Source organism: Chanodichthys erythropterus, chromosome 8 (genome assembly GCF_024489055.1).
Source record: "Chanodichthys erythropterus isolate Z2021 chromosome 8, ASM2448905v1, whole genome shotgun sequence".
Taxonomy (NCBI): Eukaryota; Metazoa; Chordata; class Actinopteri; order Cypriniformes; family Xenocyprididae; genus Chanodichthys; species Chanodichthys erythropterus.
In genome coordinates this window covers 4,526,195-4,553,104 of record NC_090228.1, presented here as the reverse complement: position 1 = coordinate 4,553,104, position 26,910 = coordinate 4,526,195, and the positions used below count along the sequence as shown (strand labels likewise).

Genomic DNA, 26,910 nt, shown 5'->3' with positions numbered 1-26,910 from the left:
AAATCTTTAAAAAAAAAATTAGCCACCATTTCACCAAAACATAAAATAGTTATGAATGGCCATGAGACTGTGTTAATTTGACATTGTACTGACCTACCACTGATGCCTTTGGTTTGCATGATTTGGCCATTCCTTTTCTGACAGGGTATTTTTAGGTCTTCTCCATGTTCTTGGGTTTAAATTAAGCACTGTCCTTCCACAAACTTCTTGAAAGCTGCAGTTTGTGGGGCGTGGTTTGCCCTGTCCTTGATCTACTGCAGATGTTGCTTGGATTTCTTTGGAATGAATTATGTTTTTTTTTTTCTTGACTGGGTGGGCTGTTATCATATGTGAAGCACTGTAAAATAGAAAATATACATGTATAAAGTGGAAAATTGTTTGCAAACATAAGCTAAAACCTCAAAGCAGCTGTTAACACAGTAAAGATGATGTCTGTGCTCTTTTGGATTGGCACTCTTGATATTAAAACTGTTTGGTGGTGGTTGCAGTAATGAATTTCGCCTGACTGATAATGCAAGCCAAAGCTGTGGGTCTGTCATGGGTTTAGTGGAAAATTTGCTTAGGATATCATAAATGTTGTGCTCTTTTAAGCACTAAATATATAACAGAAATATACTTAGCCTTTTGGAAGAACTTCCCCTGAAGTTATAATGTGTTACAACTTACATGTTTAATTTAAGGACAACTTTCTAATTCTCAGGATATTTGTGATCTTTAGAAAAGGGGATAAACTACAAAGAGCAGCTAACCCCAAAAATAATGGGTTTGCTTGTGGAGTAGATCCAAAACCAGACACAAAGTCATAAAAATGAGGCTTGTAATTTGTCAATGGATGAATAGGTTTAGATTTTTTTTACTGGGTAGCAGCTTCCACATGGAAGTTTGCTCTTCATGACCGAATAAACAGATAAGTGGCTGTTCGCACAGAACATATTTTTCCATTCCACTGCTTTACTTTTCCATTATTTTTCTATATAAACACACACTAGACGGACGTGTTTGATCGTTGCGCTTGCGTTTTTGCGTCTTTTACACGCTGTTCTAAAAATGTGGTGCACAAGTTAAAGGATTAGTTCACTTTCAAATAAAATTGTCCTTATAATTTACTCACCCCATGTCATTCAAGATGTTCATGTCTTTCTTTCTTCAGTCAAAAAGAAATTAAGGTTGTTGATGAAAACATACCAGGATTATTCTCTTGGACTTCAATGGCCTCCAAAATTACAGTTTCAGTGCAGCTTCAAAGGGCTTTAAACAATAGCAGATGAGGAATAAGGGTCTTATCTAGCGAAACGATCGGTCATTTTCGAAAAAAATACAACTGTATATATAAACAAATGATCACCTTACGAGTGCTTCTGCCAAAACCGCACTTTCGTATTCTTAAAAAAGCTTACGCTGTATGTCCTACACCTTCCCTATTCTACTTACGGAACGAACACAGCACCAGTTCCATTTTTTCCGTAAGTAGTATTTTTTTCGAAAATGACAGATTGTTTCGCTAGATAAGACCCTTATTTCTCGTCTGGTATCATTTAAAGCCCTTTGAAGCTGCACTGAAATTGTAATTTTGACTTTCAACCATTTGGAGGCCATTGAAGTACATTATAAGGAGAATAATCCTGGAATGTTTTCATCAAAAACCTTAATTTCTTTCTTTCGACTGAAGAAAGAAAGACATAAACATCTTGGATGACATGGGGGTGAGTAAATTATCAGGAAAATTTTATTTGAAGGTGAACTAATCCTTTAAAATAAGTTCAACTTTAAAAGACTTTGTGTTTTTTTCCCAATTCCACTGCCTGCTTCTATCATTTTTCAAAGCAAAAACGCGTTGTGTGTGAACAAGCTCCAAGTGGACTTCCTTCTTTAGTCTCGATCACATGACCTGAAATGTGAGAAGTTGTAAAATTGGTGGCAGCCAATTTCCTCTGTGACCATGGACACAGAGGTCCCTATCCAAACTTGTTAATTAGCATTCACAATGTTTAAGGTGTTGTTCTCACACTTGTGGCAAACCGTAGGTCAAAGTATTACCTTACTACAATACAAACATGCACACACACACACACACACACACGTCTCTTACAGAAGTCTGTCATCAAACTGTCTTCCACTTTTACACAGTCCTCATGTTTGCATTGGTCCACAGCTACACCCTTTCATATGGGCGTACTGCCTTGTATTAAATGCCCCAAACCTATATTTTTAGCTCAGATGGTAGGCCTGCACCAACTTCAGAAGTAGTCCATGCTATGTTTCAAAGAAGGAAAATAAGAAAACTTGCATCTGTATGTTGCATACTTATAGAGGTAAGTGAAATTACATATTAAAAATTGATTTCCAGCTGTATTTTTGCTCTTTAGACAGAGAAAAGGCGTTCATAGTACTAACCGTGACTGGATGAGACACGATCGAAGCCGTTATAAAATTCCCGCCGTAATTAATTTGAAGCGGCTGCTGTATGTTGCTTGGCAACAGTTTGCAAACAAATTCATCTCGGAGTTCCTCCTGATTATTACTACTAATAAATTAATATTTTTTTATTGAACATTGGTTTATTTTATTTTATTACCATTGCCGCCGTTTATGAAAAGAAGATTATTAAAAAAACAAAAACATTAATCAGGTACGCAGGTAGGGGACGCAACAGGAGCCAGTGAATGAGGAAATGCAGTGTGTGTGTGTGTGTGTGTGTGTGTGTGTGTGTGAGTGAATGTGAATGTGAATGTGGGTGTGTTCTCTACAGCGAGTCGCTCCGGTTTATTGAACTCAGTTTAGTTTGAAAAGTGTTTGGGAAGGACTCGACTGCGCGTATTCCTTGACGTTTTAAAGCATTTGGAGTATTTTCCAATCTTAATACGTTTATTAGATATAAGTATTACATATTTAAACAGAAACGGAAAAGTGTTTTTGGAATTTGTCGACTGTTTCGTCTTAGGGAGAAATACAGCCGTGATTAGGGAAGCGACAGTGACTCGCGCGGTTCACGTTTCACAGCGTTGATTCACTCCTCCGTTTGACTTTATCATACAGTACAGTATATGCGCGCCTATAAAGCCTGTTTTTGGATGTGTCCGAGTTTCTCTTCAAATGTCGTGGACGAGCACAATGAGTAGTGGATACAGTAGTTTAGAAGAGGATTCAGAGGAATATTTTTTCACTGCCAGAACCTCCCTGTTCAAGAAGCCTTCGGTTAAACCCACGTATCTTAAGGTGAATATATTTACATTAAACATTTATTTATTTATATCAGTTCATTTGTTTCTTTCTTTGGTTTTCGAAGCTTACGTGCCATATTGTGTTGGTGTCCAGGTGGGATCAGCTGTTGCTTTGAATTTAACAATTCACAACAGCTCATTGATTGAAACGGAGTCTTGATCATTAACAAAATTTTAGTTTAACCATAGCATGACATACTGTAATACTTCACTGTTTTTTAACTTGTTGCATACGTGATTACAGTATGACGTAGCTCTAGGCATGTCCTTGATATTAATGACCTTAAGATAATGCCTCCTTTGTGTCAGATTGCATTGAGAAAGTGTTTAAAACACTTAATGGACATCCTAAAATCAATTTTGCCTGGTTTCTCTGGCTACACAGACATCTTTAATAGACTTAATACTGGATTTAGCACAATAATGCACACTTATTGTTTGGATTTATTATGCATATTATCAATATTAAGGGTGTTATTTGATTGTGTATGACGTCTGAATTTATTTAAAAGCATTACGTCATGCCATCATGGCATAGAAGTTATGATAAAGTAGGTCACTCTCAGCTCATAAAAGCTGTTTTGTTCAGTATCTTTTTCATGCTTATTGTGATTGTCTATTGGCTGACATCAGCATGCCCGAATCAAAGACAACTGCTCATAATTTCTGTCTGAGACTGAGTTACTATTAAAACTCCAGTCAGTGTGACTGACCCCATGTGATTTGAATATGGCCTCTACGCAGTCATGTGTGACTGCAAGATTGGCTCAAAGAGAAAAGATTCATAGTGTCACCCCCACACTACTGTCAATTACCCGATTGTGAGAAAAATGTCAGCGGAGACAATTTTTCACAAAGTTAATGCTGTCATGTGACTTCTATTTTCTGGGGGAAACTGTTGCAGATTGTTTTATTAGGTGTTCACTCCAAAACCCATTGAGCTGCCTACATAGGGAGCATTTTAAGGCATCAAATGCAGCTCCAAAAGATAGGCTGAGTTGCATGCATCCTTTACAGAGAAGGCAATCCCAGGATGCGTTGTAGCAAGCTCAGTATGAGAGCATTCCAAATCAGTCCATTATACTATTGTTCTGCCTTAGAAGGTAACTGACTCTGTAGTCAGTAAAAAGCAAGGTAGCGCACTCAGGTTTTTGAGTCTTGATGTATCAAATTCCAGACTTTTAGAATGGACATGCTAAACATGCATTATATGACTATCCATTAATGTAGCAGCTGTAGAAGGAATTGCTCAAAATGGAATGAGTCAGTTCCTTAAACAGCCCGGCACATTGCTATGGCTCACTTCCTGTTACTTCATTCTGACAAAGAAGCTCCCCCCTCACAACTATTTCATCATCAGCAAAGATAACAAAAAATTCAAACTCTGGCTTTTTTTAGAAAGGCACTTTTCAAAGTATGTGCAAGATGCAAATAGATATCTACAAAAGTAAAGTGTCTTTAACAAGTGGAGCAGATATGCCCTGTACTTCATCTGTTTTGTCACCTCTTGCATGCCACAAATGCACTGACCCTGGGAAACAGCTGCTAGGGCAGGCATGCAAAACAGCAGGATCATGGGGGTTTGTGTGGGCCACAGTGCTCGGTTCCTACAGAGAAACATTGTGACCATAATGGTTCAGTTTATTGGAGTGAAAATCAGTAATGTTTATTTTGTTGCATCAACCTTAGAAAGCCATACAGGTGCAGTCGATACATTTTTGGCAACAGCTGCATTCACTTTCCATTAAGCAGCCATTTATCTTTACAGTGGTAGAGAGAGTGTGAATTGTGTTGTTGAAGTTAGAAGTGCTGAAGCAGTTTTCCTGGATTTGCTATTCAGGAAAAGGTTTTTTAAGAAAGACAGACGTTATCTACAGTCTGCAGGCTGTTTTTATAACTCAAGGCCTGATTGAACGGAAATTAAATTAGTAATCATACACAGATAAAACTCAAAAGCGTCTGCTGTGGGTGAATACAGAAGCCCATGTTCGTAGATGGCCACTGCTCTACCTGTAGATTATTGCAGTTGTGTGCTTGTTTACAGTATCTCACTTTGTTTTTGTGGCAACGTTCTATTTGGTGGCGAATGGTTTGTGCATGACGTCATTGGCCTTGAATATTCGCATGCTTTGCCAACACAGGCACTGAAAGCACAAAGAAACTTAGCTCTGGATTCTTGCGAAAGTTTCTCATCCATTGTTTAGCTGTTCCACAAGGTTTTCCAGGTTTATCCTGAGCTTTCCGCTTCGCATGTTTCAGCCATCAGATGCTGATCAAAGCATTTTGAGTCATTGCGTCAATTCCTCATTAGGGATCAGGTGATCGGTCAAACGGTTTGGAGCATTAATCGCGTTGATGATGTGAATTGCATCTGCTAGCTGCAGGAGTTCATGCACTTACTGAGCATTAGATGAAGACTTTCATGTCAGCCACACTCAGAAAGATAAAACTAAATCTCGAGGATGTTAATGCAGCAGACCTGAGCTGACTCCAGTCTGAGTTTACACAAGAGCAGATCCAGGAATCCTTCATTGAGATCTGCTGCAAATCCAAATAGAGCAGCCAAGAGAAGAGTATGTGTGCTGGAGACGCTGCTCTTCAAGGGACTGAGAGTAAATGTTTATATCATACTACCCATATCTTCTCAAACAAAGGATAATAGATCTTTAGAGACAGTAAAACGTTTTCCACTGTCATGAACGGACCACCAAAAACTTTAGCATTTAAAAGATGGATTAATAATAGGCCACATTGTCAGTTTTAAAAACCTGTCTGCACTTTAAACCCAAATAAGTTTACAGTAACTCAAAAGAATCTCAGAAGTAACTCAGAAGTAATCGGATACATCAAATTTTGAGTTATGTTCCCAATTCCAAGTACTGAGTTAGCAAACTCAAACGTTTTGATAGCAATTAACATTAAAATATTTAATTAACTTTATTTTGAGTTCTTGCAAATCAAATGTTATTTACTTCAATGTAAACCCTAAGTTGTCAGAACTCAAAAAAGAAGAGAATTTTAAAGTTAAGAAACTCAACTTAACTTGAAATATTTGAGTACACCAATTTATACATTTAACTTCAAATTATCAGGTTATCTCATCATAAATATTTTGCTGGCTATAACAAACTAATTCAGAAAATGCCAACTTGCTAATTTGATAACATGTTAACAATAACATGTTATAGCACTTGAATGAATACGGCAACTTAAAACATTTAACTTACCTGCTCTAAAAACAAGCAGCATGCACCACTTGTCACCATGATAGTAACTCTCCAAAAACCTTCTAAATTAGCATAACAAAACATTAATCACTACCAAATCTCCCTTACCATTAATGTTGCACACACACACAAAAAAAAAAAAAAACCATTATATAACACTTAATTTTAGCACTTACTCACCTTTTGAGTACCATCGTCAAAGCATGCTGGGAAATCCCAGCCCAGTTTCAGTTAGTCTAAATTAAAAGAAATGAGTTCATACAACTCAAAACAATGAAACAGTTCAGTTTACTTAAAATATGTCAGTGCTGTGAACTTGAAAGAAAAAGAAAGTTCTAAATACTCATAACAGTTAATTTAACTGAAGTAATTTGTTTAATTTAAGTTTGTCCTACTCAAACCAATTAGGTTTTTTGAGCATTAGGCTTTACTGCTCACAAAACCATTCCAAAACATGTCATTTCACCCCAAAATGAAGAGAAATTATTCCTTGTTTCAAGGGGAAAAAATGCCTTTTTAGGGCCATTAAGTTCACCTCAAAAAATGTACAAATACTGTATTACTCTAATGGGAATCATCATTAAAAATGTTGACAATTACAAAACTAAAATGTGACCTGGACATGTACTTTAAGAAAAAAAACTCTAGTGGTGACAGACCTTCACATGAGGGAAACTGTTTACAGAAGCTGATGTGAAGCGATCATGCTGTTTACATTGTGAAGTGAAAAACAAAATTTTCTTCAGACAATTTTTGAGCCATGTGTTGCTCCGTTTATACCATGAAAAACTCTTTTTGTGCTGCTGTTTTGTCTGAACTCAAGTTTTATGCCCTTGCATCACAGAATGAAAAGAATTTCACTGTTTGTTCATCTGTTATGGCTCACAGTTACATGAACACATCGACAGGGTTGAGCAGTTTCAGATCCTGTATTACACAAAACCAAATTATTAAGAATTCAAAACAAGGTCTGGAGCAATATTTTTGACTGTTTAGGAAAGCATCAGATTACAACGCTCCAGTAGTCCACTGTTTGTTTTCATCATGAAGTCCGGATAAAGAGAGCATTGCCATTTAATCTGATTAGCCCACGAAGTACGTCATGGTGCAGTATTTGATTATCATTCAGGTGTGTGTTCCTCCAGTGGCCTAGTACAAGCTGCCTTTGATGATAGAAACATTTAAACAGCACCTTCTAAAAGTCTGCACCTATTTTCCAACATAAATATTTGAGTCAATGTATGAATTAACAGCTGTTAAACTCTCAAGACCCCTGTCAAACTGATTGCTTTTGAATGTCCAAGAGGCATTTGATTTTCCTCATGCTTTGAAAATAGGTCAAAAGTTGACGTTTTACAGACATGCACATCCCACTCTCTCCCTCTCATTGTTCGTGGTCACGGCTCTGTTAGACTCATGTGGATCCACATGTAGAGCATCTGGTTGCAGTTTCTCAGAGAAGAGCTGTAATTACAGTTAAGAGGAAGATAAGACTAGATGAAAGTGGTTGTTTCTTGGTCTTGCTATGTTATGGTCCATTGGCTGAATGTCACACAAAACCTCAACATTTGGAGCACATGTCATGTTGTGAATTACTTGTTTAGTTTGGAATCTGCGTAAAATAAAACCTTTTTTTTTTTTTTTTAAGCAAAAGAAATGTGTTCTGCTGGTGTTTCAAAAATAAGGCCTAATGTTCGAACATTGCCATTGAATTACAACAATAAATCTAGTCTTAAAGTCTACGTACAGTAACAGTCTTAGCATTAACACATGTTGTGTGGTATTAGAACTAGAACGGTTCTTTATTTAGTTAAAGTTTGGCTCATTTGCAGTTGTGATGATGGACTAGGTCATGTTTTAATTTCAAAGAAAGCTCTGTGCTGTTAAAGATCTGTTTTACAGTTGGAGATATGGATCCATCAGGAAATGGCGCTTAGACTCCAGAGTTTTCCTCGAGTTTTATCGCTTCCTGGATTTCATTAGATCTAACATTCGGCAGTTTTGTTCATGCACTTTATTCTGGATAAATATTTGTTGAATCTTCCATTATCTCTATCATTTTAATACCTAAAATGGCCTTTAGTCCTTCCATCTCATTTGAAATCAGCTTGTGTATATAACTTTCATGTTGTTTGAATGAAATCATTTACTAGAAAAAAAAAACATACCCACATTTCAGTGAGAAGATAAGGCACACAGTTTGGTGAATGTAACTTTGAAACCAGATAAGTTTTTTTGAGTGCATAGGTCACATGGCTGCACCTGGCATGTGTCACATCTGATCTCAGCTTCTTCCATTTTATGCCTTTTTTTGAACTCATTCCTAAGCCATCACTCGTCTGGAATGACATCATCGCTGAGCACTGTAGTGAATGTATCCTATATCCCATGAACAAAGGTGCTTTTTATTCTCATTATCTTCTCAGCTTTTTTAGTGTTAGATTCATGACATTTTTAGTGTAAAATCTTACCCTTTTTTGTTTGTGTTGCTAGATCAACAATTTGTTTTTGTTGTTAGTTGCAGATCTTCAACACACTTAGTTGAAACTCTCCATACTGGGTTCATTTTTGTCACAAGTAATTGTGCTCTGAGGGTACATCCTGTTAATGATAAATTTGAAAGACTCTGTTTGTTCTCCAACTGCAAATTAACTGGACATGGCTCTGAAGGGCTTTCAGGCGAACAGAGGCCTGTTTGACGTCAAGTCTCTTCCCCCTTTGGCATATATATTACCAAGTATATCAGATTTGGCGTTTTAGCCGGATATTTTCTGGTTTGTGATTTTATATTTCAGCTTTGTGTGGCATCTCATCAATCAAAAGCAGATGAGCACTAGCCACAAAGTTCGAAAAGCCCTCTTCAGTTTCTCATAGTTGCCCACAGCCGTGGTGAGTGTGCAGATTTCTTCAGAATTATGACTTGGGACGTCATACAGTGGGGGTTGTATTTCGTTCTTCTCTGGGCTCAGTGAAGGCCCTGTACTCCCCATCTGGCCTGACAGGTTTGTTATGATCAATCGGGCCGCCTTGGTGAGTCAGACAGCTCCACTTCCTCTCTTTGTGAATCAGCCCAGGATCATATTTAATTCTGCGTTGTGCATGAAGGACGAGTCTTTTTAGTTTGTAAAGGGCTAAAGTTCCTCACTTTCTTAAGAAGTCTTCTCTCCGAGAAAAGCAACAGGCCTTTTTTTACTGTATTGAGTTGCCTTCAGTTGCTAGCAAAACAAACCACACCCTGTTTTTATGTTTCTGCTCATATCCTATGTTATCAGTAATCTTTGAAGCTATGTTTACCCATAAATCCCAAGCAAGTCACAGACACCTTCTTGGCAATATTGTGAAGTAAGTTTGAAGGTCTAGAATGCCCTACTTGATCAGTGAAAACTCTGAACTTTGACACCAAGATGTCAGTCATAAGCTACTATCCCAGCAGAGCTTTATGACGTTGGGATGGAAATTGCTGGAAGGCATCGGTCAAGCTTTCCAATGAAAGCAGCTTGTAAGAGTCCTTGAGGGGCTCTTGTGTTATTGTTGGCCTGTCTGTAGGGAAGAGCAACAGAGGAGATGAACGGTCTTTTCTACGTTCTTACCTCACATAAGTAGTGTCGTTCAGGCACGCCTGGCTTTCATAATATACATTACGGTATATTTTCCTTGTTCCCTTGGCATTCCTTGCAGACATAAACAGAGTTATGAAACTGTAATTTGTAGAAGGAAGTTTAGGAGAACATTGAGGGTTAAAGGACAATGTCTGATGGGCGTATCAAGGCATATGTGTACTTCTCCATGTGAGGTGATGTTATAATACTTCTAATAAAAGACACCCATGAGTCATATACCTGCATGGATAGATAACCGCATGAACTTTGCTGGTTGCGAAAGAACCAAAATACTTGTTGGGACTATTGCAATATACAATTGATGGAGATTTACAGAAAGAGAAAAACAAAGGATGTTATAGCTGCATTTCCACCGCAGGAACTTTCCCCAGGAACTAGGTACTTTGGGGTGGTACTCTGTGTATTTCAACTGCAGGGGCCAGGGTCTAAATTAAATTATGGGTAAAAATTTCCCCCTCAGAAAGTCCCTGCTCATGAGGCAGACTTTTTTTCAAATTTCAAGAACTTTCAGAGGTGGGACTTGGGTGCTGATTGGTTGACTCCATGCAGCATTTTATCTCAACCACCATTTCAACCACCAACTCTGTTGTGGGGCGTACAGTAAGAGTTGTTTGCAATTCGAATCAACAATGGACTTTAAAAACTACGTCTGATGGACCGACAATGAGGTTCAGGCTTTATTAAGCTTATATGCGGAGGACAAACTCCAGCAAGAATTGGAAGGTCACATGCAGTCCTACCTATGTCACCGGACTAATCTTCACGATACTTTAGACCGCGATGGAAAAACAGACGGCAATAGGTCTGGGGGAAAAAGTTCCTGAGACAAATTGTTCTGGGTAACTGGAAACGTGGCTTATTTTTCAATGAGTTGAAGATTTGAGGCAACAGTGATTGTAGTTATTGCAACTCAACACCCCTTAAACTGTAAATCCCAAAATTAAAACTCCAGAATATGACACTATTTGTTTCACAACATGAAATAAGTGTTGTCGGTAAGTTGATGAGCTTTGGTGTGAGTGTTCACCACACTGGAAACAAGTTCCTTGGTGGTTTCTATTCCTCTATTCTTGTTGGCCATGGTTTCCTGTACTCTGTAAACCTCCCTACAGTTCTGAATATTCTAGAATCACATCATGCAGTCAAATCTGCCCACTGTCCCACTGAGTAGGAAGTCACACAGAATGGTCATTTTTATGCCTTCGGTTGTCAAACAATCGCCCAGTGACTGGAGTCCAGCCTTTGGTTTGCTTAATGGTATTGACCGGTTCTGCTGTTTGCTACAGAAACTTCATTAGCTGAGGAATGTGTTGGGGAGGAAAGGTGTGGTGACCAGGGACTTCCTGTGGGGTAGGGGGAATGGGGAGGGGCTGTTTTATTAGAGTTTGCAGATCAGTGTACGTTGGCAAGCGTGATGAGTTGCAGTCATTATAGGCGTGTCCAGAAATCCCCTGCAAAATCTCAGCTAAAAATAAAAAGCAGGTCAACTTTTGATTGTCTTGTCCGCTGAGCCTTTTGGTGTTTTTCTGATGGTCACGCTCATCTAACTGATTTGTCAGTAGCGCAGATGATATCAAGTGCTTTATCTGCAGAAGTAAAGAGTTTGTCAGATAGGAGTGCCCCTGAAAAACCAGTTTGGTCGCACCTCATGTGTCCTGCTCCACTTAAGTCGAGTATGCTGTGACCACTAAGTGTGACAGAAATCAGCTAACACATGACTGAAAACAAGGAACAAAAACCCTAACATTACCACATGCCACACCCTCCAGTCTTGCTTATCAGCTCACTTAGGACACTATGGGGCCTACGGAGTGCAGAGTTTACTTTTTCCCTTTAATGTTTTGACTAATGTTTCTTCAAAGTACACTTGATTGATCTCTGATAAGTAGAGACGGTCCGGTCGGACCTTAAGGATACCTTTTAACCTGTTCTTCTTGTTCCCTGTCCTCCCTGAATGTGTTGCTCCACATGACACAATCCCTCACTGCAAGGGAGGTAGAGCTGCTTTTTCTGTCGCATTACCTCATCGGGCTAGTGTTTATTTTGCCTTTGTCACACTCTGCTGTGTAGAGGCATTCGTGTTAACCCTGTCCTTCCTGGTTTAGTTCTGCCCGGCCTTCTGTTCACATTGCTGATGGTGTCTACTTTTCCAAACATTATGTCAGTAGTACCTTGACAAACCACTCTTAGCTAGACAAATCAATGTCAGCTCCTGTAGGACTACGCTAGCTGTTTCCATCACCTTGTTTTCATGTGCATTTTGAAGTATCACATCAGAAACGAATGATAGAAATGCCAAATTTCAGGGGAAAAAAATCCCTTAATTTGCAAAAAAGTGTTTGCGATCGTTTGGGGTGGTTCTTGACTTGTGTGAAAAAGAGTTAATGCGAATAATGGGAGATGGAAATGCATTTGCCAAATAAATTCTGATGTAGCGAACATTAAACCCATGTGATCGTCCATTTCCATCGGTGTTTTATTTACTGTTGGATAATAGGTTACCAATACCACCGTCATCCGCTTGAACAACCTGATGGAAACGCAACTAATTCGCATTTTTATTTTTATTTTTTTGGCAAACTTTTTAAAATTTCGCTTCACATTTGGATGGAAACCCAGCTTTTTTTGAAAGACCATGTTAGGGCACTAAAATTAAGCAGGCGTCAAGTCTCACTATTACTTTGTGGGCACCAATCAAAGTTTACATGAACGACATGCACGGTTCAGCCTGGCTAATGAACAACCCTTAGAGAGCTGATGGAGACCACATCACTGAACTCATAGGCGGTACAAGCTGATGTGGTGAGCTGCAATCCCTTGCACGCACTCAATGACTCAACGGGCCCCGCAGAGACACTCTCGCCCCCTCATTTTAAAAGCTCTTACCAGCTTTTGTTGTGGTGAACGTAGAATTAATGGGCTCTCAGCTTGTAGTTGTGACTTCTTATAACAGTGTTGCTTCTGGTTTATTGTTCTGATCTGAAAATGTGACAGAAACCTTTTAATAATAAAGTCTGGGAAGTATTGTTTTCCATTCTCATTTTTGCTCATCAGGATGGTCACATGCTAATGACTTTCTTGGTGTGAAGGTTGGCACATCCAAATTAGTGGAAAGACTAAGCTCTGTCATTAAAGGTTCCAATATCATGAGCCACCTATCCAAGCAGTCTTGACCATAAGATATCTGATTGCACTAGTTTAGCAGCTGTTACTTGGTTAATCTGTTCCCCATTCAGAGCTCTGAGGGTACTATGATCAGGTTAACCAACCAAAGAATGAGAGAAAGAGTAGCACAGGAATGGATTTTTGAGCCAATGGACTGTTCTTCCAAACTTGAGATGGGTCAGAATTAGTGAGCTTATCAAATTGTAGACGCAGTATCTCTTAGGGGCTGTTCAGAAAACATTTTATGCGTTTCATGGCTGTTCATTTACACAACAACATAGTCTTTATTTACAAAGTGAGATCGCCAACTACTGACCTGGCATGGATAATACAGCTTTTTTAGTAAAAAAAAAAAAACAAAAACCTTCCTTGTTGTGTAAATGTACCCTTAAGTTGATGGTTCACGGGGCAACTTTTTGAGCAGTGTTGCCAAGCAATGTTGCTTGGGCACTTTCCCATTGAGAATGAGCAACAAATTTCTATCTGGATATTTTAGATCAAAATTTGTTGCCCATTCTCAATGGGAAAGTACCCAAGCAACATCGCTCGACAACATTGCCCGGCAACATTGCTCAAAAAGTTGCCCCATGTATCATAACCTATCATAACCTGCTCTGCTTTAGTATGCTAACATTCTGCATGGGTAAAACCCTCTCTGGGAATTAAATTATAAAGTGAACTTAAATATGAATTCATAAACTTATTTATAGTTATTTATTTACAGGCATTTTGTTATGTTGTCAGTTATCCTATTGTAAGGCTACACTTACTGAAGAAAGAATATATAGTCGATTTTGAAAAGTTTAGTAGTTTTGCATGGGAAACATGTTCATTCTAAGAGCTTTAGTGATTTATTATAAACTTAGGAATTTAAAAAGGTGTTTAGGCTTTAACAGTATGAGTCATGCACTGTAAAGTTCATTACCAATGCACGCAACACAAAACCACCTGTTATTCCAAACTCTCCAGGCATTCTTGGCGCTTACAGAAGGGGAATTACGGCTGTCTTTAAATGGATAGTAATGAAAATTCTGTCATTTACTCACCCTCAGGTTGTTCCAAACCTGTATAAATTTCTTTCTTCTGCTGAACCAAACAGTTAATGATTTAGTAGTATGGAAAAAATTATACTATGGAAGTCGATGGGGTCCATCAACTGTTTGGTTACAAGGACTTTCTTCAAAATATCTTCTTTTGTGTTCATACAGGTTTGGAACAACTTGAGGGTGATTAAATGAGGACACAATTTAGATTTTCGGGTAAACTGTCCCTTTAACAGTTCACAGACTCTGTTAGCTGAGAAGGTCCTTGTCCATCAATGTGTTGTCACTTCAGCCCAGGACTGTTCCCTTATAAGGGGCTCTATGCTTTTGTTTTGAGCTTTGAACGCTCATGAAAGCGGATCAGCTTCTCTGTGATATGACCATGTAAGACCAGAGTTCAGTGCACTGCACGGGTTTTATACAATATTCTGCTGGTTGTAACTTTCAAGTGCTGTATTGTTCCAGGAATGTGCACTATTTTAAACACTTAAAGGTTCGTATTATGGTCATGTCATTGGCTTAAGGAACAAAATGCATTTAAACTTTGTATTACAAATTAAAAGATTGAAAATGCAAATAGTTTTACCCTGCTGCTGTCTACTGCGGGTTTGCTTCATCTGAGAAGTATTGCAATTATCTATGTCATTATGCTACACATGGATGTCACCAGTTAAGAGGATGGATACGTGGGCTGTTTTGGGCTCCCGCATCAGGAACAGGCTCATGACAAAGAAGCCATTGCTTTGAATGGCTTCATTATTCAGCAGTACTGGAGTCGTACCTCTCCTGCTGTCAAAATGAGCAACGGGGTGACCTGTGCTGACCTTTCTACTTGCTAAATGCTTATATTCACTATTTGTGTTTCAGGATGTGGAGAAAGAGAAAGAACTGCGCACTCATCTCACTCATGAGGAGATCAGACAGAAGGTCGAGCAGTACAACGCAGATTCACGTGATCACTTTAAAATGACACTGGTGAGTTAATGATCTCTGGGTTAAATTCAAAACATCAGTGTTTGTCAGCTCAGATCTCCAGAAAAAATAATCAAGAATTTTACTGAATGTCTTCTGGATTAAAATTTGTTTTACAATAATGCAGAAAGCTATTTTTGCCATATGACAAGGAAACCATAAAACATGTAGTATAAAAAAGGACCCTCATGACACCAGAACTAATTCAGGCTGTCAAATAGAATAACCCAAGAAAAATCTTTAAAACAAAAAACCTGATTAATATTTTATTGCTGTGGTTACACCTTTAAAAAAAAAAAAAGTTTAACCTACATAAATACAAATAGCAATTTAATGACATATATATTTTTTATATAGATTTTACTTTTTTTTCAAAGTCTCAGACTTACGATTGTCCCTTTTAATAAAAGCTTCATCATTGTCCATGTCGTAATCTGTTTACCATGCCTCCAATGTATCATGTGACAGCCATAAGGACTGTGATGTCAGAACATCAGACTTTACCACTGTACCTTTGTACAGATCGCAGCTGCTTATCGCAGACTGCGTCTGTGTTGTTTAGACTTGAGACTGGAATAGACTTAATTGAGCCACCGTGGCACAAACACTTTGTATTAGTATATCTGACATTTTACTCATTAAGCGTCCACAGTGTCTTGGATCATTAAGTTTAAGACCTGTGTTCAGTGGGGTTGTGTGTCACTGTGGTGGAGAGCAATGCATTGAGTTTCAGAGGAGGTTTGTGAGCTGTAATTACACCCCTCGTGTCTCGCCTGTAGCCTGCAGTCACGGCTGCCATTTAGACTAATGAGCTTACAGACAGAAGAACCTCAAATCTGTGCTCCATCTGGACGCAGTCAGATAACATGGCAAGATGTGCTCGACAGTGTTGAGGAAGCTGCTTTGAAACTGAAGCTTGTCAAGTTACAAGCTATCATATCTTATTAAGCTGTTCAACTATGGTTAAGTTGTCCTTTAAAAAGCAGTTAATGACACTTCTAAGTTATTAAGAAAAACCTTAAAACATATACAGTAAATAATGATTATTTGATTTGGTCAAAACCAAAGCAGTATTTATTAGGCAAAAAAACTAAGGATCACCTACTTATACTCATAAATTACTTTAAATACAACTATAATATATGCAGTGTTGGGGAAAGTTACTTTTAACAGTAATGCATTACAATATTGCGTTACTCCCTAAAAAAGTAACTAATTGCATTACTTGCTTACGTTTTATGGAAAGTAATGTTACTTTTTCTCAACTGGGCTGTTTGTAAAGGCCAAAGTATACTTCACTTTATGCACGTACGCAACAGTCAGCGTACAGTGCGTGTGACACGAATATTGAACATCAGAAGAGTAAGCGCACCACCCGATTTTTGTAACCGCGCAGGTTGCATTTAATGTTTTTGCTGTAAATAGTTTATCCACAAGGTGGCATTCACAAGGTATTCGAAGAAAAACAGCATAAATGGAACAGACCGGAACGCATGCAAGCTACAGCAACAATGAAGGCCTACATAGACGAGAGATTGTGCAAAGAGATTAGAAAGTATCCTCATTTGTACAGCTCTAACATGAAAGAATACAAATATATTTACATGGGTTTGTATAGAGTTTGCTCAAAACTGCAGATGCGTTGTGCGTGTACGAGTCAAATGAAGTATACTTTGCAAGGCTGTCCATTCGACTGCGCATATAAGGGTGTATGTGTAAAAAAAAATATATATATATACTTTCAGCTTTATAACAACATTTCTATTTTTGGCAAATGTACAGGCCCTTTCACACCAAAAGTGAAAATGAATAAGCGAAGGAGATGTACAGTAGAGGGTGCAGTTCAAACAAACAAGGCTTTCAGCTGTGCTGCTATTCTGTAATACAAAAAAAATAGGACACAGGAGAAGTAAATTGAGTAAATGTATGCTCACATTTAGTAATAGTCTAGAATAACCATCATGTTTACACATTGCACACAACGCTTCGGCACTTACTCACAATTTCTTTCAACAATTGGGGACAGGAGAGCTGCCAGTCAATACATGGGAAAACAAAGTAACTTGAAAAAGTAACTCAGATATTTTATTGTAAATTTAAAAGCAATGCATTACTAGTTACTTGAAAAAAAGTAATCTGATTACACAACTCACACTACTTAATGCGTAATACTTAATTACATAACTTATTACCCCCAACACTGAATATATGGCATATTTGTTTTGAATCTAACTAATTGAGCGAGTCATTCTTAGAAAATGTGTTTGATAACATTTGTCCAAACTAAACATTTGACAAACTAAACTGTTGCTCATTTTAGAAAAACGTACTTGTAGTTAGCTAACCCTCCACACTGGTGATCATTGATCACCAGAATTTTTGCTGTTTTAATCATAAAACTGAATGTCTTTCTTTGTATTTCCTCTGTCTCTGTTATGCAGAGTGCTAATGGCATGTACACAGGCTTCATCAAGGTGCAGATGGACCTCCGGAGGCCCATCACAGTGAAAGGAGGTGGAGCTGGAGGGCTCAAAGGTCAAGAGGCGTTTTACCTTCCGCGCGGCTCCATAAACACCCTGCACATCAGCAGCACCAACACGGTGCGACAGGTGATCGAAGCCCTGCTGAAGAAGTTCACTGTGGCCGACAACCCCGCCAAGTTCGCCTTGTTCAAACGCTTCAGCAGAGAAGACCAAGGTGAGACACGGAGCATGAATGTGGATAGTGCATCAGCGTATGTGTGCGTACAGTACACCAGCACTAGCGTGGTAATGACTCAGGCCCCCTAGTGTATACAGTATATGTTTTGGCAGGACCAGATGCATTCCTCGACTAGGTCAATCTCAGGAACGTGTGTGTATTTGCGGACGTTCTTGGCTTCTGGCGCACACACATACAGGACAGGCCTGTTACTCTAAGCATATGTGCACGCATGTGCCAAGAATACACCATGCCAGCGTAGTAAACACACATACACACCAGCTGTTGTCTGTGCCAGCTTGTTGAATGCAGACACTAACCAGCCTCGTTCCCCGCATTTCATTGCCATACAGGGATATTCTCAGCTGGGATGGGTCAGAATGATCAACTTGACTAGTTTACTAGTGACTACTCAGTTTTGAAGTCAGTTTTTTCAGTGCTGTAACAGTCAAAGGCTTGCAAACGGTGAATTCCTGAGCATTAGCATTTCCAATCCATCTCCTTCCTCTGACAGACCCCAGCCACTGTCTGAGCCCCTGTTGACGTCACGCACACAGCAGGAAGCCAGACACACATATGGCTCAGTGATTTTAAGTACCTGCTTTCGAAATCTATGTGCTCGGTTGGAATGTGCTCTGGTTTATTTGACTGAAACGAATCATTACAAGAATCGACTCATACGAATCATTCATTCTTGAATCAGACTACACTGCTGTGTATGTTTGTTTTTGCATGCAGAAAGTAGAAAAGATGTTATCTTAGTAAGTATTATTTTCCTTTACGCAGTCTTTTTTTTCTTAACTCGTTTAATTCAGACTGCACTTTTAAAACAAAATGACTTAAAAATCACGGTTTATCATGTCAAAAAATATTACTATTTTAGTCTGCAAAATAAGTCTGCAAAATAAGTCTGCAAACTCAATTTTACTATAAATATTACAAACAATTAATTTACAAAATGACTCCATACTATTCATTAAATCCAGTTGTCAAGTGAAAGTGTATATATATATATATATATATATATATATATATATATAATATATATATATATATATATATATACTTTGTAATCCAAATACAAAAACAAAATGACTGCAAACTGAGATTTGCACTGTTTGATTTATTTTTTTAGTTACGTAAACTTGTCTCATTTAATTCAGACCAAAAATGTAAAACAAAATTGCTTAAACATCACACTTTATCATGGAAAAATAATTTTCAATCCCACTTTTAGTAGATCCATATATCCATACTATTCATTTTTATTACTTTATTTTTTACATCTTATTTCATGTATTTGTCTTTTTGTAATTATTTTTAATAAATGCATATTTCTTTTCAAGATTTCACATTTTTTAAACCTAATATTCTCTAGACAACTGTCTTATGTACGTGTTTTAATGTACTACATTTTGTTAATGATCCAAATGCAAAAATAAAACTACAAACTCAATTTTGGTTCACCGTGATACAGTAGATTCAGTTGCAGTGAATTGATGAACTGAGCGTCGTAGTACTTTGGGGAGATATTATACTCATCTTCAGTTATTTTGTAGGAGTGTGTGTAGGAGCCAATAAGTGTTGCTGCCAATGGGGGAATTTTGCTGAAGAGGCTGTCTTGAACACTGACATCTTTTTTTCTTTCCACTGTCTGAGACGGAGCATTTTCATGAGTTCTCGCCACCGTGAGAGATCTCCAGCACATGCTAGGAGACAGATATGCGAGACGTTGTGTTTTACGGCTGTTTTTAATGCGTGTAAAAGGGCCGTTGAGCTCTTAAACACCCCGTCTAGACTGGAGGACTTTAAGAAATGCTAAAGTTTAGATGCTGATAAACTCCCATCTCAGAGCTCATTACAGAAACAGACAGACCCTCATGTGTGATATCACAGCGGTTCAGCCTATAAAGGAGCATGAATCAACCGCATTAGTGTAGACATAATAACAGCCCTGCATGTTCTGATTAACCCCCGCTGAATGCAGGAGGAAGCCCTCGTTAAACAGGAAGTGAGATGAGAGATTCCTCAAAAATGAAGAAATGCAGGTCTGTGACCTCTTCCACACTCTGGGTGGAGGAAAATCTCCCATAATGCTGAAGTAAACACAGTAGTTCTAGAGAATTACCTTTTTGTTCCTGATATGAGGTGGTGCTCTTCCTTTTTTTGAGCTTAGTTTGTTTTTACTGTGAAATTTGGCCTGAGATCAACATTCAGTAGTTTGGCGTGTCTTCCTCTGTGGTGTGGCAGGCCATTATTATTATACAACTGGATGTTTTAATTGACATGAGTTGATTATATGCAACTTTTCAGAGAGGGTCTCAGTTACTGTTGGTGTTGAAACCCTGTCTGGGAAGTTTTGTATCTAAATTAATCCTCTTTAAATTGTCAAGTCACCATTATTTATATAGTGCTTTATACAAAACAGATTGTTTCTAAGCAGCTTTACAGAGATAAACAAGAAAATAATTATTATGTGATGCAAACAGACTTCAATTCTGCTGTGAAGCAGCTTTAAAAAGAAAATAGTAGACAGTATTTATTCAGGTGAAATCAGTTTAGTGTTGATTCATTTTGGTTCAATAACTGTACATCAATTATGAAATGAGTTCAGTTCATCTGTAAAGCAGCTCTGGAGAAGAAAATATTGATATCATCATTCAGCTCAGTTCAGTTCTCACCCACTAGTGTTGGCGCATTCAAGTCAATAATATTGCTGAATATTAAGTGTCCCCTCAAGGCAGCCAAACTCCATCGGTGACGGAATGGAGAAAAAAACCTTGGGAGAAACCAGGTTCAGTTGAGGGACCAGTTCTCCTCTGGCCAGATGAACCACCATGGTGTGGTTTAATTCCAGATTGGGTATAGATATCATTCAGAATATTTCATCCAGTTCCTTGTTATATCTCCTAAAAAAATAAAAAAATCCAAAAATAAATTGTGTAATTTAATAGTCAAGACTCATTTCCAAAGTTGTACTAAAAACTATGCATTTATTACAAACACAGTTATTGATCTATTCCGAGTCAAAATGAACCCGAATGCATTGAGGTTACAGCACCAACATGAAACAAAAGCGTAAAAAACATCCGTTCACCTTCCTGAAGCATCCCTAATCTTGCCTAATGTAGTTCAAATTTTTTTTTTTTTTTACACTAAATTGTCTGGTCATGTGAGTGAAGTGCCTATGATGGTAATAGTGTGTTTTGTGTCCACAGTGTACACCTGTAAGCTTGCAGAGGAAGAACACCCTCTGTTCCTGCGTCTGGTGGCGGGACCCAGCACTGACACGCTCAGCTTTGTCCTGAAGGAGCAGCAAACCGGGGAAGTCATGGTGAGATTTCTCTATATATTACAGCCAGCAAAAAGTTTAAGATGTAATTGAATGGTTGACAAAATAGAAAATACATTGACTGATATATTGATTTATATGGGGGGCCTAATTAATATTTTAGTGATGTCCCTGGTATTTAGTGGAATGTGTTTAACACATAAAATATTGGCTCTTCAGTTCCACACACACAGTAGTATAGATATTCTATGATGATCCAAGAAAAAAACAGCAGTGGTATTGGATTGGGATTGGTCCATATTCAGAATGTAGGTATCGGATATGGATCGTTTTGAAACAATGGTATCAGTACATCCCTAGTTTCTATTTTGCAGTGAATCTTAAATAAATAAAAGCCATTTGCGGCATTTAAGATTCATACTGGTTATTTATTTTACAGGAGTGCACTAACATTTTTATTCAGATGTTTAACTGATGTATTTGGAAAAAGTATCACCTGAAATTATCTTTTAAAATTATTATCTTGTATTAATCTTAAATGACACTATCGTTCCAAAGTTTGGGGTCAGTAAGATTTTTTTTTTTTTTTTTTTTAAGAAATGAATACTTTTATTCAGCAACAAAGCCTTAAATTAATTAAAAATGACAGTAAAGACATTTATAATGATTTTTATTTCAAATAAGTGCTGTTCTTTTGAGCTCTGTATTCATCAAAGAATCCTAAAATAAAATACATCACAGTTTCCCTTAAAAATATTAAGCAGCACAACTGTTTTTGACATTTTTTTTCACGTTTTCAACAATGATTTCTGAAGGATCATGTGACACTGAAGACTGGAGCAACAATGCTGAAAAAAAATTAAGCTTTGCATCACAGGAATAAATTGCATTTTAAAATATTCAAATAGAAAAATGTTATTTTAAATTATAATATTTCACTGTTTTTAATTTTTTTTTATCAAATAATTGGATCTTTGGAGAGACATAAGAAACATTTATTGACCCCAAACTTTTGAATGGTAGTTTTTTTTACTTTTTTTATTCACTTTGTTTTTGCCATGAAGATAGCCTTGATGCTGATGACATGGCACTAAAAAATGAGTAAGATGAAGTAATTATAACACACATCTTCCTCTTGTTCATCAGTGGGATGCCTTTTCCATCCCCGAACTGCATAACTTCCTCCGAATCCTGGATAAAGAGGAACAGGACCAGATCTCTTCAATAACCAGACGCTACAACACCTACAAAGAGAAACTGGAGGAGGCCATGAGAGCAGTGGGCGGCCCAGGATAAAGCTTACATGCCGAGAGAAGGAACTGTAGCACTGCTGCCTCTAGTGGTCACTGTCTGTAATGAACACTATTAGGTGTCACTGTGCCAAGTGAACACCCTGTCTCAGAAACTCAGAGGAGAGCACTGACCTCCCAGAATGCACCCCAGGTGCCATATTTACCCCTCCACCCTCGTGATCTTTCACAGTTTCAGCCGTCGCAGTTATTTCTCATGTTTTTCTGTTCTTTTACCTCCTGAAGTTGTGAACGACGCAAACGTGAAATTGTTTTTTTTTTTTTTATTTAATTGTTGGATGCTGTGGTTTGTAAATATTTCTGTTAGTTGTTTTAATTTATGTGGGTGAAGTTTTATTCATTTGTTTATTTTACTGAAAGAGTCTTATTTTATTTCAAATATGTTTATTGACCAGAAACTTATTGAATTGGGGATTGATTTTGTTTTATATTAAATACCAGTTGACTCATAATGTGCCCTACCAAAGATAGTGTTGGCATGTGACAAATGTAGCATGAGACCAAACGGGACAGGAAGAGTATGGAGAAGATTGAATGTGATGATGTAGGGGAGGAAATGAAGACTAAAGCAATGTAGCATGTCATAATCATTATTTGCTGAACGGATGGTTTAAATGCAAATTAGAAACCAAACTTGCAGTTGTTTAAGTCAGAAAAGTGTGCATAAGCATTCTTAGGTGATGTGGTAGAATTGGAACCGAACGGATTTCAGGAAGTTGGAAAAAGGAGCATAGAGGATGTTGGAAAGTATGCGGGAAGTGTCACGCAGAGATTGACTTCTGCTCAAGACCTGACGGATGTTAGTCAGGGTCAGACACTCTTTCTCAGTGAATGATCATGGTGACCTCTGGTTTGAGCAGATAATTGCAGTCAACAGGGCATTTGTTGTTCAGTAATGGGTGCCACTTCTCATCAACCCATTAGAGGATGTCTTCGAGGCAAATGACTGAATATATAAGTAATGAAGCTGTTTGTTTTGATGCTACAGCCTGAAAATAGTAGATTTCAGCTACGTCTGTCAAGTTCTACTCATTGCAGTGTGATCTTCCTTTCTTTCTGTGATTCAGTGAATATATGTGTAATCACACTGGTCTGATTTGCTGTAGCAGGAGGATGCAAAGTTCTGCCAAAAGTTTATTTTACATGCATTTCTTCGTGGCATGGAGATGTAGCTGAAATCGTTACTATTGTGAGGTACAGTAAATTAAACACAGATTAAATTTCTGTTATTAATTACTCACCCTCGTGTCGTTCGACATCCGTAAGACCTTTGTTCATCTTCGCAACGCAAATTTAGATTTTTTTGATAAAATCCGAGAGTTTTTTTTATTCCCCTAGAAACCAACGTAATTACCACATTCAAGGTCCAGTAGTAAAGACATTGTTAAAATAATCAAGGTGACTACAGTGGTTCAACCTTAATGTTATGAAGCAACAAATACTTTTTGTGCTCAAAAATAATCACTTTATTCAACAATTTAGTCTCTCTCCTGTCATTCTCTTATGCTGTTTACGTTGTAAACACATTGCAGCGCTTCCGTGTTCTATGTCAGTACGCCATGTGCATGCGTCATGCTGCTCACGTGAACAGCGTCAACCAATACGGAGTCGGCGTTCTGACAGAACACGGAGACTGACGGGGGAGAGATGAAATTGTTGAATATTTTTGTTATTGCGCACAGAAAGTATTCTCGTCACGTCATAAATCTAAGGTTGAACCACTGACAATTTTGACTTTTTTTTTTTTTTTTTTTTTTTTTTGTACTATTCTGGACCTTAAATGTGGTAATTATGTTGCTTTCTTTGGGGGATAAAAAAAAAACCCTTGTATTTCATCAAAAATATCGAAGATGAATGAAGGTTTACGGGTTTGGAACGACATGAGGGTGAGTAATTAATGACAGAAATTTAATTTTGGGGTAAACTAACCCTTTTAATAGACTGCTACTTTGTCACAGCAGCACACAAGGTCAGAGCTAATTACCATGATTTTAAATGATACTTGTGTATCAGTAGTAAGCGGTTTAATATATATATTTACACATTTATATTTGAATTTCTGTATGCTAGTGCTGCATGACGGTTTTCTGATGGGTACTGCAACATTAAGTCTATTGTAACACATGCATAGCGAGGTAGCGACACCTTGTGGTCAACTGCTGTAACTACATCTCTGCAGTCTTATGTCTCACCTATGTCGGTTAATTCAATTGTCTTAGACACAGATTGTGTGCTTTTTATTTTTCTTTATTATTATTATTATTATTGGTTTTATAACCTCTAACCAAAGATACAGTTAAAATGCATAGTTTAATTTAAGTTTAAAACAAATTGCCTGGTGCAATCAGTTTGTACACCTCAATAAACTGAGGTTAAATTACAGTATCTATCTTGTCAAATGGTTTTACCATGGCAACTTTAATTGTAAACACTGGGGTAAATATAAATTAGAGTGATTTGTGTAATTGTTGTGTCAGTATAACATCACAACAGTCTCAATATATGCAATCGAAGAGGATTTGTCAGGGGAATAAGACCAGTAATTTTATAAATGCTTTTTGGGCACTTTATGTTTTAATTCAGGGAATTATTTTGATTTATTAGTCTTCGTCAGATGCCTATTGCCTTCCACTGTTTTTAAGCGGCAATGCATCCAGTGGAAGCTCAGTTAGGATTTTTTTTTTTTTTTTTTTTTTTTTTTTTTTTTTATAATTAAAGCTGTTTCAGTACTTGATTTTTTTTTTTTTTTTTTTTTTTTCATAAGCTTTTGTTGACTGTGAATGAATGTTAAACTGTATTCATGTGTAGTAAAGAGGTGTGGATACGAGTGAACTGCTTCAATATTTTTAAGTATACGAGCATGTGTTATATTAATTCATGCATATTTTATGGCTGTTTTAGGACATCACAGGCCAGTGCTGTTGATCTTTCTGCTCAACAGCATAGTTAGACATAGTTTGCTCACGAAACCCATACTCTGTATTTGCCAAAAATTCTCATTTTGTTCCACAGTTTTTTTGTTGGGGTTTTTTTATGTTTATGAATAATGTAAGTTTCATAAATCAAAGTTGAAGTGAGGACTCTGTTGGCAGAAGTGGCATGGTTATTGTCCTTGTTTAGAAGAGCTTCACTAAACATTATTGCATTATTAGAATCCAAATGAATCCAGATGTCATGCATTTTTGACGATGATGGAGGTTCTTTGAGGGTTTGTATTGTTACCAATCGTGGCCTTTCTTCTTAAAGACATGGTTTCTTTAAATAAAGATGAAATGTTTCTCAGTTGGCATCTGTTTGTGTGTGAGAAGAAACTGACTCCTCTTGGATCATGCTGGAAAAGTATGGCAAGCTGTTTTGACTTTTATTCATTCTCAGGATATGAATTCTTGATATCAACAGTTACATTTCCACTAGTAACAAAGTTAATTTTTGATAATTCAATTTTCACTAGTTAAAATGCTAATTTTTGATTTCAAGTAAAAACTAGAATCTAGTAAAAACTAGAATTCTTGATATCTGTAATTGTATTTTCACTAGTGAAATGTCAGGCTGCCATTCAAATTCAATTGTTGATATCAAGAATTGATTTATTACTAGTTGAAATTCCAATTTCAAATATCAGAAATACAATACTAGTAAACTACTAGTAAAACTTACTAGTAAAAATCATCATTTTTGATATCAATAATTCAGCTGTCACTAGTTGAAATGTCAGTTCTTGATATCAAAAATTTAGTAACAATGTTAATTTTTGATATCAATAATTTGATTTTCAATAGTGACAATGTTAGTTTCTGATATCATGAATGTGATTGTTACTAGTAAGAAAGCCATTTTAGATGTCTTTATATATATTGATATCAGAAATACATTTTCAGATATCAAAAATGAAAATTTTTACTAGTAGCAATTCAATTGTTATGAAGAACTGACATTTCAACTACTGACAATTGAATTCTTTATCAAAAATTCACATTTTACTATAGCAATGTAATTATTGATATCAAAAATTACGATTTTTAAGAATTGTATTTCTGATATGTGAAATTGGAATTTCAACTAGTAAGAAATCAATTCTTGATATCAAAAGTTGAATTTGAATTTGCCTATGGTGACATTTCACTCGTGAAAATGCAATTACAGATATCAAGAATTCTAGTGGAAATTCAAATGTTGATATCAAGAATTAACATTGTTACTAGTGGAAGTGTAATACCCGATATCAACAATTCAAAGAATTCATATCCTGATATGTGAATAAAAGTCAAAACGGCTTGCCATAGAAAAGTCCACCTAAGACTTGATCTCACTTTTGGCATAAGCTCAGAATGCGGGTATTTCTAATAACATGCAACTTATT

General features: G+C 37.2%; 1 protein-coding gene across 2 annotated transcripts in view; it reads left to right on the top strand.

Annotated features, from left to right (window-relative positions):
• rassf3 (Ras association domain family member 3) overlaps positions 1-25,787 on the top strand; it is a 45,947-nt gene extending 20,160 nt beyond the window's left edge. Inside the window, exons 1-5 of one of the 2 annotated variants that reach the window (XM_067391523.1) lie at positions 2,798-3,216; positions 15,144-15,251; positions 17,690-17,945; positions 21,167-21,282; positions 22,387-25,787. In XM_067391523.1, the coding sequence (XP_067247624.1) occupies positions 3,094-3,216; positions 15,144-15,251; positions 17,690-17,945; positions 21,167-21,282; positions 22,387-22,536 (753 nt within the window). In that variant the 5' untranslated portion in view covers positions 2,798-3,093 and the 3' untranslated portion in view covers positions 22,537-25,787. Of the gene's footprint in view, positions 1-2,797; positions 3,217-15,143; positions 15,252-17,689; positions 17,946-21,166; positions 21,283-22,386 lie in introns of those variants that run through there. The other variant, XM_067391522.1, reaches the window with a different exon arrangement.
• Positions 25,788-26,910: the final 1,123 nt, after the last annotated feature.